General features: G+C 38.9%; 2 protein-coding genes across 2 annotated transcripts in view; both read left to right on the forward strand.

Moving 5' to 3' along the window:
- The window catches only part of LOC123591378, a 76057-nt gene extending 62483 nt beyond the window's left edge, over positions 1-13574 (forward strand). Inside the window, exon 3 of the mRNA XM_045465646.1 lies at positions 13541-13574. The gene's annotated coding sequence lies outside the window, so the exon portion shown is untranslated. The remainder of the gene's footprint in view (positions 1-13540) is intronic.
- SPATS2 (spermatogenesis associated serine rich 2) overlaps positions 13546-13952 on the forward strand; it is a 78193-nt gene continuing 77786 nt past the window's right edge. The window contains exon 1 of the mRNA XM_045465637.1: positions 13546-13806. Within this exon, the coding sequence (XP_045321593.1) occupies positions 13782-13806 (25 nt within the window). The 5' untranslated portion in view covers positions 13546-13781. The remainder of the gene's footprint in view (positions 13807-13952) is intronic.

Raw genomic sequence — 13952 nt, forward strand, 5'->3', positions numbered from 1 at the left:
CCTGGGTGGCTCAGTCCGTTGAGCGGCCGACTTCGGTTCACGTCACGATCTCACGGTCTGTGAGTTCAAGCCCCGCGTCGGGCTCTGTGCTGACAGCTCGGAGCCTGGAGCCTGTTTCGGATTCTGTGTCTCCCTCTCTCTGACCCTCCCCCGTTCATGCTCTGTCTCAAAAATAAATAAACGTTAAAAAAAATAATAATAAAAAAATTTAAAAAAATAAAAAAAGTATTGAAAATTTTCAAGCAGATGTTTATGTAGTTACATTGTCAAAATATTAAAAGGTAGATTGAAAAGTCTTTCTTATCATAGTTTGCTGTCTTTTTCTTTTCTTTTTAGAGAGAGAGACTGAAGCACAAGAGCAGGGGAGAGGGGCAGAGGGAGAGAGAGGGAGAGAATCCCAAGCAGGCTCCATTGCCAGTGTGGAACCTGATTTGGGGCTTAATCCCACAACCCTGGGATTGTGACCTGAGCTGAAATGATGTGTTGGAAGCTCAACTGATTGAACTACCCACCCAGCATCCTCTGCTGTCTTTTTCAGTTTCCATTACTCAATGGATTTGTCACCATTGAAAGTTTCTTGTTTATCGATAACTTCCAGATATATAGTATTTATGTACAGTATAAATATAATCTTCTCCATCACATTCATTTAACAATATATTTTACTATGTCAGTATGTTTTATTCATAAACATTTGCATAGTGTCTCATTGTATGGATGAACCATAATTCATGAAACTAGTGTCCTATTTTTGGACAATTAGATTGTCTCCAATATCTTGCTATCATAAATAATATTGCATTGGATAACCTTGATTATCACATCAGTTCACACATTTGCAAATATGCTTCTAGGGTAAATTCCTAGAAATTGTCTTGCTGGGTCAAATTATGTATGCATTTTTAATTTTGGTAATTACTGTCTTGTTTCCTGTAGGTATTGTGTAAATTTACCTTCTTAGACATGAAGGGGCCTGTTTTTTATGGCTTTACTACCAGTGTATATAATCGTTTGGGGTATTTGCTGGTCTGAAGGTAAAAATTGGTGTTTCAGTAGTTTTAATTTGTGTAAAATAGGTTATGGGAGAGAAAAAAATAGGTTAAAATATTTTTAATCTAAATATATACACACATGATATTAAAAAGTCAAATAATATCACAAAGTTTATAATAATAATTTAAAAAAAAAACAGTCCCTACCTCTCCCTGCAGCCCATTTCCAATTCTGGCTTTCCATGGATAGTCATTAGCATTTCTTCTGGTATTAACTTCCATATTTCTGAATAATATGGTTATGCTAACTTTTCAGTCTTTTGGGGGCAATCCTATTATGGAAGATGAGGATTTAGTTTTTTTATATTTTCTTCCCGCCTTACCTGTCCTTCCCTTTCCCCCTGGTTTTGTTTGTGGATAGATTTTGTAACAATTTGTATTTTAAATTTAAACTAACTATATAAATACCTTCATGTATAGTCCAGTTAATCCTTTGTTAGTCCTTGTGATGCTTGCCAGTGTGAGAAGTTATGTACCCCAAGACTTGAAAATTATACCCACTCTATCTTTAGAATGCTTCAGATCATTCCAGTTTCCTAATTGCACATCATCCAAATTTAATGGAGTTACCATTCTGAGGCTCTGACTATACCTGTAATTATGACCTGGTGCTAGTAACCCATGATATTAGTAAAGTTCCCACTTGCTTGTTAAGTAACTTGTATAAGCCATGATTCGTGGAACCTTTTAGTTTTAGGGGACACATCTTTTGTTGCAGTGAATATCCGCCAATGTTTATTGAGTGTTTTTCAGTTAAGTATTAGGCATTGTTTTAGTGCTACATCTGTGTGAACTCATTTACACCATATAACAGCCCTGTGAGGAAGATGCTAGCATTATTTGCATCTTACAGATGAAGAAAGTGAGACATAAAGAAAGTAAGTAGCTTGCTTGAAGTCATTCAGCTAGGAAGTGGTGGAGCTAGGTTAGAAACCCAGGCAATCTGGCTTTAGAGACTTCACTTACCCACTGCTACACTGCTGTATTAATGATATACTCCATCTCATTAGTAGAGCATGTACTTTGGTTTGGTTTTCCACTAGTGGTGATCAATTATGCTAAGCCACCATGTTTAACATTTCTCATCTGTCTTTTTCCAAATCACTATATTTCTGAAATTTTTGAAAAATTTTATTTTTAATTATAAAGAAATAATATAGAATTTACCATCTTTTCTTTAAGTTTATTTATTTGAGAGAGCACACACACACACACACACACACACAAGGTGGGGAGGGGCAGAAAGGGAGAGAATCCCAAGCAGGCTCTGTGCTGTCAATGCTGAACCCAGCGCTGGGCTTGATCCCACCAACCATGAGATCATGACCTGAGCCAAGATCAAGAGTTGGAGGCCCAACCGACTGAGCCACCCAGGCACCCCTAAAATTTAACTATCTTAACCATTTTTAGTTACTATTATTATTATTATTTTTTCAACGTTTATTTATTTTTGGGACAGAGAGAGACAGAGCATGAACAGGGGAGGGGCAGAGAGAGAGGGAGACACAGAATCGGAAACAGGCTCCAGGCTCTGAGCCATCAGCCCAGAGCCCGACGCGGGGCTCGAACTCACGGACCGCAAGATTGTGACCTGGCTGAAGTCGGACGCTTAACCGACTGTGCCACCCAGGCGCCCCAGTTACTATTATTTTTAATGTTTGTTTATTTTTGAGAGAGAGAGAGACAGAGTATGAGTGGGGGAGAGGCAGAGAGAGATGGAGACACAGAATCTGAAGCAGGCTCCAGGCTCTGAGCCGTCAGCACAAAGCCCAATGCGGGGCTTGAACTCACGAACTGCAAGATCATGGCTTAAGCCACGGTCGGATGCTTAACCAACTGAGCCACCCAGGTGCCCCCATCTTAACCATTTTTACAACTTTATTTTTTTATTTCTAAATTTTTAAAAAATTAAAAAAAAATTTTAACATTTATTTATTTAAAAAAAAATTTTTTTTTCAACGTTTATTTATTTTTGGGACAGAGAGAGACAGAGTATGAACGGGGGAGGGGCAGAGAGAGAGGGAGACACAGAATCGGAAACAGGCTCCAGGCTCTGAGCCATCAGCCCAGAGCCTGACGCGGGGCTCGAACTCACGGACCGCGAGATCGTGACCTGGCTGAAGTCGGACGCTTAACCGACTGCGCCACCCAGGCGCCCCAACATTTATTTATTTTTGAGAGAGAGAGAGACAGAGCACAAGCAGGGGAGGGGCAGAGAGAGAAAGAGACAGACAGACAGACAGACAGACATAGAATCTGAAGCAATCTCCAGGCTCTGAACTGTCAGCACATAGCCTGATGCAGGACTCAAACCCACAAACCATGAGATCATGACCTGAGCCAGTCAGACACTAAACCGACTGAGCCACCCAGGCGCCCCTTCACCATTTTTAAATATACAGAATAATACTGTTAAGTGTACTTTCATAGTTGTGCAACATATCTCCAGAAATTTTTCATCTTGTAAAACTGAAACTATACCTACTAAACAACAATATCTCATTTACCTTTCTTTCTTTCCCTTGGCAACCACCATTCTGTTTTCTGTTTCTATGAATTTGACTACTTTAGATACCTTGTATAAGTGGAATCATACAATATTTGTCTTTTTTTGTGACTGACATTTAGCATAATGTCCTCAGTCATCCATGTTGTGGCATATGACAGGATTTCCTTCTCTTTAAAGGCTGAGTAATAATGCATTGTGTGCATATGCCACATTTTGTTTATTCATCCATTGATGGACATTTGGATTGCTTCCACCTCTTGGCTGTTCTGAATAGTGTTGTAATGAACATGGGTGTGCAAATATCTCTTTGATACCCTGCTTTCAGTCCTTTTGGATGTATACCCAGAGGTGGGATTGCTGGATGATAATGATAGTTGTTTTTAATTTTTTTTAATTAAAAAACTTTTTAAAAAATGTTTACTCATTTTTGAGAGAGAGAGAGAGCATGAGCTGGGGAGGGGCAGAGAGAGAGGGATACACAGAACCTGAAGCAGTCTCCAGGCTCTCAGCCATCAGCACAGAGCCTGATGCGGGGGTCGAACCCACGAACTGTGAGATCATGACCTGACCCAAAGTTGGACACTTAATCAATTGAGCCACCCAGGCATCTCTGTTTTTAATTTTTTGAGGAACCTCCATTCTCTTTCTATAGTGACTGCACCATTTTACATTCACACCAATAGTGAACAAGTGTTCCAGTTTCTCCACATCTTTGCCAACACTGATTTTCTCGTTTGTTTTGTTTTATTTGTTTTGGTAGCAGCCATTCTACTGATGTGAGATGATATTGTGGTTTTGATTTGTATTTCTCTAATGATGAGTGATGTTAAGTATCTTTTCATATCCTTGTTGGCCATTTGTTTATTCTTTGGAGAAATGTCTGTTCAAGTCCTTTGCCCATTTTTAAATTGGGTTACTTGTTTTTTGTTCTTGTTGTAGGAGTTTTTAAAATATATCCTGTGGGCACCTTAGTTGAACATTTGACTCTTGATTTCAGCTCAGGTCATGATCACACGGTCATGGGATCAAGCCCCACATTGGGCTCTGTGCTGAGCATGGAGCCTGCTGTAGATTCTTTCTCTCCCTCTGCCCCTCGCTCCCATGGTGTGTGCATGCGCTTTTTCTCTAAAAATAAAATAAATCTTAAAAAAAATTCTGGATATTAACTGCTTATCAAATATATGATTTGCAAATATTTTCTCCCATTCCTTAGGTTGCCTTTTAACTCTGTTGATTATTTACTTTGACATACAGTTTTTAAGTTTGATGTAGTTCATTTGCCTGTTTTTGCTTTTGTGTGTGTGTGTGTGTGTGCTTTGGATGTCATATACAGAAAATCATTGCCAAATCCAATATCATGAAGTTTTTGCTCTGTTTTTTAAAAAATTTTTTCTAATGTTTTTTTATTTTTGAGAGACAGAGTGCAAGCAGGGGAAGGGCAGAGAGAGAGAGAGAGAGAAAAAGAAAGAGAATCTGAAGCAGGCTCCAGGCTCTGAGCTGTCAGCACAGAGACCAACGTGAGGCTCAAACTCATGAGCTGTGAGAACATGACCTGAGCTGAAGTTGGATCCTCAACCGACTGAGCCACCCAGGTGCCCCTCCTCTGTGTTTTTTTTCTTCCAAGAGTTGAGGTCTTATGTTTAACTCTTTAATGCATCTGAGTTAATTTTTGTTAATATGGTGTATAGTAAGGGCTCAATTTCACTCTTTTGTATGCAGATATCCAGTTTTCCCATCACTATTTGTTGAAGAGGGTGTCCTTTCCCCAGTAAATGATTTTAGTACCTTGTTACAAATCATTTGACCATATATAAGAGAGTTTATTTCTGGGCTTTCTATTCACTTCCTTTGGTCTAAGTGTCTTTTCGCCAATGCTACTTTTTAAAAATGTTTTATTTATTTATTTTGAGAGAGGGAGGGAGAGAGAGAATCCTAAGCAAGTTCCACGCTGCCAGTGCAGAGCCTGACTTGGGGCTGGAACTCACGAACCATGAGATCATGACCTGAGCCAAAATCAAGAGACGGATGCTTAACTGACTAAGCCACCCAGGAGCGCCCCCCCCCCCCGCCCCATTACTACTGTTTTGAATACCATAGCTTTGTAATATGTTTTGAAGTCAGGAAGTTATTGTTTTTCTTTTTCAAGATGTTTTGGCTGTTTAAAGTCTATTTCTAAAATTAGAAATATTTTAACCACTCATAAGTGTGCAAGTCAGTGGCATTAAATTCATTTACAGTGTTGTGTAACTATCACCACTGTCCACAAACCATTTCATCATCCCTTATAAAAACTTTGTACCCATTAAACAATAACTCTTCTTTTTCTTCTTCCCCTTAGTTTTTGGTAACCTCTATGGTACTTTCTTTTTCTTTTTCTTTTTCTTTTTCTTTTTCTTTTTCTCATCTCTTTTTTTAACCCGTGTTCCCAGTCTGATAAATATGAAAACCTTATGCCCTCTTTTGTTGTGCTTTGAAATGAAAAATAAATATAACAGTTAACAATAAGTCAAAGTAATAGGTTCTAAAACTGTGAATGTCCATTCTCGTCCTTTGTCTCCACCTCGAGAAGTCACTGAACTGTACAGAATGCCTACAAACCAGTAGTATATGCTTGTGTAGCTGGTACTAGGGGTGTGGTCTGTGACAATGTACTTCTTTAAGATCAAAGCTAACTGAATATGAAATCTGGTTCATTGCTTTTCTTAGCTTTAAGCTATAGCTCACAAAGATAACTAATCCAAGACTGACCATTTTGAATTTTTTTTTTTAATGTTTATTTTTGAGAGAGAGAGAGAGATAGAGTGTGAGCAGGGGAGGAACAGAGAGAGAGGGAGACACAGAATCTGAAGCAGGCTCCAGGCTCTGAGCTGTTAGCACAGAGCCTGACACGGGGCTTGAACTTATGACCAGCGAGATTCATGACCTGAGCCAAAATCAGTCGCTTAACCGACTGAGCCACCCAAGCTCCCCAAGACTGACCATTTTGAATTTGCTTTACTATCTGATAAGAAGTAGCAAATTAATATAAACATCCAGATTTAATATTTAAAAATTTTCTTTACTAGTTTCTCCACATTTCAAACTTTAATTAATATAATATGGTATTCCAGGGCGCCTGGGTGGCTCAGTCGGTTTTTTTCTTTGGCTTTTTTCTTCTAGTTTTTATAGAAGAGAAATTTTAGATTCTTGAGTTTCATGTATGGTAAAATACACAAATCTTAAGAGTAAATAAAGCTCAATGAATTTTTACATATGTATGCACCCATGTGAAGACAACCTGGATCAAGATCTAGAACATTTGCCCTCTCAGAAAGTTCCCTCATGTTTGTTCTCAAAGGGACACCCTCCCTCCAGAAGTAACCATTATTCTGATTGCTATCACCAGATAGTTTTTGCCTGTTCTTGTGCTCATTTGCTTCACTTTTATTTTTTTATTTTTAAAAAATGTTTATTTACTTTTGAGAGAGAGGGAGAGGGTGTAAACATGCAGACAAGTTGGGGAGGGGCAGAGAGAGGCAGGTCCAGCCTCTGAGCTATCAGCTCAGAGCCCTACTCAGGGCTCGAACCCACAAACTGTGAGATCATGACCTGACCTGAAGTCAGACACTTAACACTTAACTGACTGAGCCACAAGGCACCCCTTCCCACCTTCACTTTATTTTTATTTATTTATTTATTTATTTATTTATTTATTTATTTAAAATCCAAGTTAACATATAGTGTAATAATGATTTCAGGAATAGAATTTAGTGATTCATCACTTACATGTAACACCCAGTGCTCATCTCAACAAGTGTCATTCTTTTTTTTTTTTTTAAATTTTTTTTTAACGTTTTTATTTATTTTTGAGACAGAGAGAGACAGAGCATGAACGGGGGAGGGTCAGAGAGAGAGGGAGATACAGAATCGGAAGCAGGCTCCAGGCTCTGAGCCATCAGCCCAGAGCCTGACGCGGGGCTCGAACTCACGGACAGCGAGATCGTGACCTGGCTGAAGTCGGACGCTTAACCGACTGCGCCACCCAGGCACCCCTCAACAAGTGTCATTCTTAATGCCCATCACCCATTTAGCCATCCCCCCACCCAACACCTCACCAGCAACCCTCAGTTTGTTCTTTGTATTTAGGAGTCTCTTATGGTTTGTCTCCTCTCTGTTTTTATCTGATTTTTGCTTCCCTTCCCCTATATTTATTTTGTTTCTTAAATTCCCTATATGACTGAAATCATATGATTTGTCTTTCTCTGACTTATTTTGCTTTAGCATAATAAATACACTCTAGTTCCATGCACATTGTTGTAAATGGCAAGATTTCATTCTTCTTGATTGCCCACCTTTACTTTTAAAAGATGGTTTTGCTAGATATAGAATTATTGCTTGACAGTTTTTTCTTTCAGCATTTTGAATATGTCATTTCACTCACTGTCTTCTGACTTTCCTTGTTTCTGATGAGAAATCAGCAACTAGTTATATTATTGTTTCCTGGTAAATGATGAGTTTGTTTTTTCTTGCTTCTTTCAAGATTTTCTGTTTTGGGCTTTCATCAGTTTTACTATATATCTAAGTATGGAACTCTGTGTTTATTGTAGTTGTAGTTCATTGAGCTTCTTGAGTCTGTAGATTAATTTTTAAAATTATATCAGTTTGCATTGTTTTTGGTCCTTATTTCTGTCCTTTCTCTCCAATTCTGGAACTCCTAAGTTGTGTATATTATACTCGATGTTGTTCCATAGGTCTCTGGGCTTTGATTTTCTTTATTCTTTTCTTTTCAGATTAGATATCAAGTTTTCTGATTTTTTCCCCCCTTATACTCCAGTGTTCATCTCTAGAGTTTCTATTTGTCTCTTTTTTATGATTCAATCTTTTTATTGACATTTCCTGTTTGTTTGGGACATTGTCTTCATATTTTTCTTTAGTCCTTTAAAGTAGTTGGAAGATTTTGTTTAGTTTGCATTTGGTCCTACTTAGGGACATTTTCAGTTCCATGAGGGGTTTTATTTCCCTCTTCAGTTTGGGTCATACTTTCCTGCATCTTTTCATGTCTCATAAATTTTTGTTGAAACTAGACATTTTACATAATATATTGTAGCAACTTTGGATTCTGGTTTGTTTTTTCCTTTGAGAGTTTTTTATTGTTTTATTGTCAGGACTAAATCTGTGGAATGTTTCTTCCCAGTGTGTGGCTGGTAATATCTGCTCGGGTTGTTTTTGTTTTGTTTTTATTTTTTTTAAGAGTGTTTTCCTGGAATCACACCTATATCCGTATGGCTTAGTGGTCAGTTAACCATTTGTCAAAGATTGTGCTAAACACATGTGAGCTAGTAGGGCTTCCACTCCGTGCCAGTAGATCTTTGTGTGTGTTGGGGAGCTCCTTTTAAAATCTGCTCAGACTTTTACTTTCCACTGAGCCCTCTCCTGTTTCTTCTTCCTGTGTGTACGGGCTCCTAGTAGGTCCTCTCTAGTCTCTCTAGTGTGGCTATGTGAGCACTTATCCTTTATAGTCTTGTTTCCAGATTTCCCTTTTAAATTCGGTCTAGTCTGCTGGCCCATTGCTTGTACCAACCAAGACAGCATCCTTCGGCCCTTTGCCACCAAGAATACACATTGTTACTGACAATGCTGATGGGCGTGGAGTTCTGTGCTTTGACTCAAATCGAGTCAGCCCTCTCTGTGAGTGAAGCTCTAGTTTTTATGGCTTTCCCCACCTTGGTAGAACTACTTTTCCCACTGATGCGGGGGTAATAGGAACAGCCTTAGGCAGTAATGCCATGGACTCTCGCTTTTCTTACCCCAAGTTCAGTAGGTTTTCATGAATAACCACAGAGAAGGTAGCATTTGAGAAAAGACCTGAAGGAGGTGAGGAACTATTTCATGTAGATAGGTATCTAGGGATGAACATTCCTGACACAGGGAGAACCTCAAGGGCCTGAAGGTGAGAACATATCTAGGATATAAAAGGGGCAACAAAGAGGCCAGTATAGCTAGATGGAGTACTGGCGGGAGAGAATAGTAGGAAATTATGTCAGAGAGATAAAGAGAGGATTGGGACAGGGTACTAGAGCAGATAAGACCTTTTAGGCTACTCACTGTAAGGACTCTGATTTTTACTTTGAATGAAATGGGGAGCAGCTGGAGGGCTTTGAGCAGCAGATTTGAGACACAGTTTGTCTTAAATTTTAAAAGCAGCTAAAGTGAAATGGAAGCTGGAGAGTGGCATGATAGAAGACTCGGGATGCCAGTTAAGAGACTGTTACAGTCCTGATGATAGCAATGTAGGGGAGAAATGATTGTGGCTTAGATGAGGCTATAGCAGGAGAGGTAGTGAGAAATGGTTCAATTCTGGTGTATTTTATTTTTAAATTTAACTATTTGAGAGAGAGAGAGAGCCTGATCAGAGGAGGGGCAAAGAGAAAGGAAGAGAGAGAGAATCCCAAGCAGGCTCCATGCTATCAGGACAGAGCCCAACGTGGGGCTTGAACTCACAAACCATGAGGTCATGACTTGAGCCGAAATCAAGAGTCGGATGTTTAACTGACTGAGCACACAGGTGCTCCAATTGTGATGTATTTTAAAGGTAGAAAAGATGGGATTTCTTCTGGTAGATTGGAGGTGGAGAGTGAACAGATTCAGATCCCTTATTTCAATGGAATTTTCTTGCATATTATCTGTAAATGCTTTTTTGTTTCCTTTATTGAGTTCTTTATTTTCTGAGTCCCTGTATTGATCCTAATTATCCTTAGATTGGGTCATTTTAGTGCTCTAATATTCTTTTTTTTTTTTTTTTTTTTTAATCTTTAATTTTTTTTTTTCAACGTTTATTTATTTTTGGGACAGAGAGAGACAGAGCATGAACGGGGGAAGGGCAGAGAGAGAGGGAGACACAGAATTGGAAACAGGCTCCAGGCTCTGAGCCATCAGCCCAGAGCCTGATGCGGGGCTCGAACTCACGGACGGCGAGATCGTGACCTGGCTGAAGTCGGACGCTTAACCGACTGCGCCACCCAGGCGCCCCAATTTTTAAATATTTATTTATTTTTGAGAGAGAGAGACAGAGACAGAGACAGAGACAGAGCATGAGTGGAGGAGGGTCAGAGAGAGAGGAAGACACAAAATCTCAAGCAGGCTCCAGGCTCTGAACTGTCAGCAGAGAGCCCGACACAGGGCTCAAACTCGTGAACCATGAGATCATGACCTGCCTGAGCCGAAGTCGGATGCTTAACCAACTGAGCCACCTAGGAGCCCCTCTAACATTGTTTTCTAGTTGCAATCTCTTTTTTCTTCTTAAGGCTTTGCTCCATTCCATTTTTTCTATTTTTATCTGTACTTTTGAAAGTTTTATTTAAGGAATCCCTGTAGCCAACATGGGGCTCAAACTCATGACCCTGAGATCAGGAGTCACATGTTCTTGTGACTAAACCAGCCAGGCGCCCCGATTTTCATCTGTACTATTCTGTTTCTTGCTGTTTCTGACTTCTTATTGGATCTATAATGGTGTTGTTTTGATTTTCAGTTTTTCTTTAGTTTTGCAATCTACTTTCTTTCATTCTTTTTAAAAAATTTTTTTTCAATGTTTATTTATTTTTGAGAGACAGAGCATGAGCAGGGGAGGGGCAGAGAGACAGCGAGACACAGAATCCAAAGCAGGCTCCAGACTGACCCGTCAGCACAGAGCCTGACGTGGGGCTCGAACCCATGAACAGTGAAATCATGACCTGAGCCGAAGTCGGACACTTAACCGACTGAGCCATCCAGGCACCCCTCATTCTATTTTTATCATTTATTTTCTAGCTCTTATTTTATTGAATCCCATTTCTTGAAGTATTCAACTTAGTATTCAAGGGAGAATCCGCTTTTGGTTTTGGGGGGTTATATTGTTTCCCTGATTTGTTTCTTCCTCTGCTGCATGGTAATTTCCTCTCTCTTGTTATCTCTTTTGTTATAGATTTTATAGTTACTATGTTTTTTTTTTTTATCTTCTTTATGTTTTATGTGGACAGCTGTGTTCACAATTTTCGTTTGTAATTACAGAGTACAGATGAAAATATCTTTGATATGTTTCCCACCTTATTTGGGACCTATCCCCACCAAACCCTGCTCATCAGCTACAGTTAGTTGTTGACTTTTACTTTCATCCTCTTTTCTTTAGGCTGAGGACATGAGGGTAAAGAAGAGCTTGCCATTGAAGAGTTTAATCCTTTGCAGTAGATCTAAATTCTGTGCTTTCTTCTAAAATCTCATAAAATGTTTTCTCTCAGGCCCACTCTATCCAGTGGTAAATTCCACGTACTTTCACAGGCTTTGACTGATTCTCCCAATTTGACTCAATTCTCTGAAAGATAGTAAGCTCCTGAGGTTCACCCTATCTTTCCTCAAGTCCTATAGTGGTTTGTAGAGAATCTTACTCTTGGGATGTAAGTGACATGACATACTAGTTGTAGGCGTACAGTCTAATAACGCAGCACTTATATATATTGCAAATTGATCACCACAATTAGTCCAGTTAATATCTGTCACTGTACGAAAATTTTCTTCTTGTGATAAGAACTTTCAAGATCCACTCTCCTAGCTACTTTCAAATATGGAATATGGTATGAACTAGTCATCTTGCTGTATGTTACTTCCCTGTGACTTATTCATCTTTTAACTAGAAATTTGTACCTTTTGACCCCCTTCACACATTTTCCCACCCCCTCTGCCGCAGGTAACCACTAATCTGTTCTCTGTGTCCACAGAGGCTCTTACTTTTGGTGGATTTTTTTAAACTTTACCACAGCTGTCTACTTATTCCTTCCTTCTCCTCCTTCCACATTAGAGAGTATTTCACAGAGGGTTGCTCTCATTTCCTTCTTGGGTTGCATTATGTAAAATGTTTTTCCTATCATGTGTCTAGGTGTAAGAGTTCTTTGATCCTCATCATGCTTTCTTTACCCCGAAATCTTAGGCATGTATTTTTTAAAGTTAAGTAATACAGAAGAAAATAGCATTTTGTATCTGTACAACTTATAGAAGCTTCTTGCACTATGGAATAATCCAAATTTTGATGTTTCAGTTTTTATTCAAATTGCTTTGTTCTTTCCCCATTCACCCACCCTCTTCCCCAGTTTTCTTGCAGCTGTATTTGAGCTGGGATGCCTGAAGAGAAGTTAGATAGAGGAAATCCTAGAGGCAGAAAAAGATCCTTGATTTGGGCAGGAAGAGCAGGTGATAAGAAAGGTCTTAGGGAGTGACAAGAGATAATATTTTAGTTTGTGAAGCAGAGATGAGGATAAGATTTTTGAGATAGATACAAAAGATAAGAGTAAGACAACTTTTTTCCCTGAACTAAGGAGATATTCTGATTCTAAGATTAAAGTTTCTTTTTCTTTAATTCCAGTATAGTTAACATACAGTGTTGTATTAGTTTCAGGTGTACAATATAGTGATTCAACAATTCCATACATCATCCAGTGCTCATGACAAGCGCGCTCCTTAATCCCCATCCCCTATTTCACCTATCCATGCCCACCTCCCCTCTGGTAACCATCAGTTTGTTTTCTATAGTTAAGAGTCTGTTTTTTGGTTTGTCTCTTTCTCCAAGATTAAAGTTTCTCACAGACTAAAATATTGCCTTTTATGGCTACATTCTTTCTAGAGTACTATTCTTTTTTTTTTTTTTTTTTTTAATGTTTATTTTTGAGAGAATGAGTAGAAAGTGAGCAGGGTTAAGGGTAAAGTGAGAGGGAGACAGAATCCCAAGCGGGCTCCACGATTTCAGCACAGAGCCTGACGCGGGGCTTGAACTCATGAACTGTGAGATCATGAACTGAGCTGAAACCAAGAGTCAGATGCTTTACCAACTGAGCCACCTAAGCGCTCCTAGAGTACTTTTAATAGCCAGTTTTCTTTAGAAAAAATACAAACTAAATTCTGTGGTATCGGTTAGAAATTTTGTACAGATGGCTGTTACTGTAACAGTGAATGTGTTTGTGTGTTTTCCCTCCAGAATCTCCCTGGAAAAAGAGACATGAATGTCTGCGATGATATTTCCTGACAAGTTGATAGAAGAGAAGGAAAGGAGATCAACAGCTAGTGAGCAGAATTTCAGATAACCAGGATTTAGTATTTATCATCTCCAACTACAGACTTCCATTGCCTACTTTTAAACCAGAGATAACTACAGTCAGAACCCAGACAAGGCAAAAGGATATTTTTCATCTGTATTTTTTGAGATCAAAGAAATCACAATGTCTAGGAAACAAAACCAGAAGGGTAAGATTACATGTGGGCATAAATTGTTAAAAGCATAGTTATGAAATAATGGTATATATATTTTTAAAAGGTTCTCTTAATGTGTTTTGAATGGTCATATTTTCTCTCACCCAATGCAATACTACTGATAGGTATAACTTATCTCC

The sequence above is a fragment of the Leopardus geoffroyi genome, chromosome B4, assembly GCF_018350155.1.
Source record: "Leopardus geoffroyi isolate Oge1 chromosome B4, O.geoffroyi_Oge1_pat1.0, whole genome shotgun sequence".
Classification (NCBI taxonomy): domain Eukaryota; kingdom Metazoa; phylum Chordata; class Mammalia; order Carnivora; family Felidae; genus Leopardus; species Leopardus geoffroyi.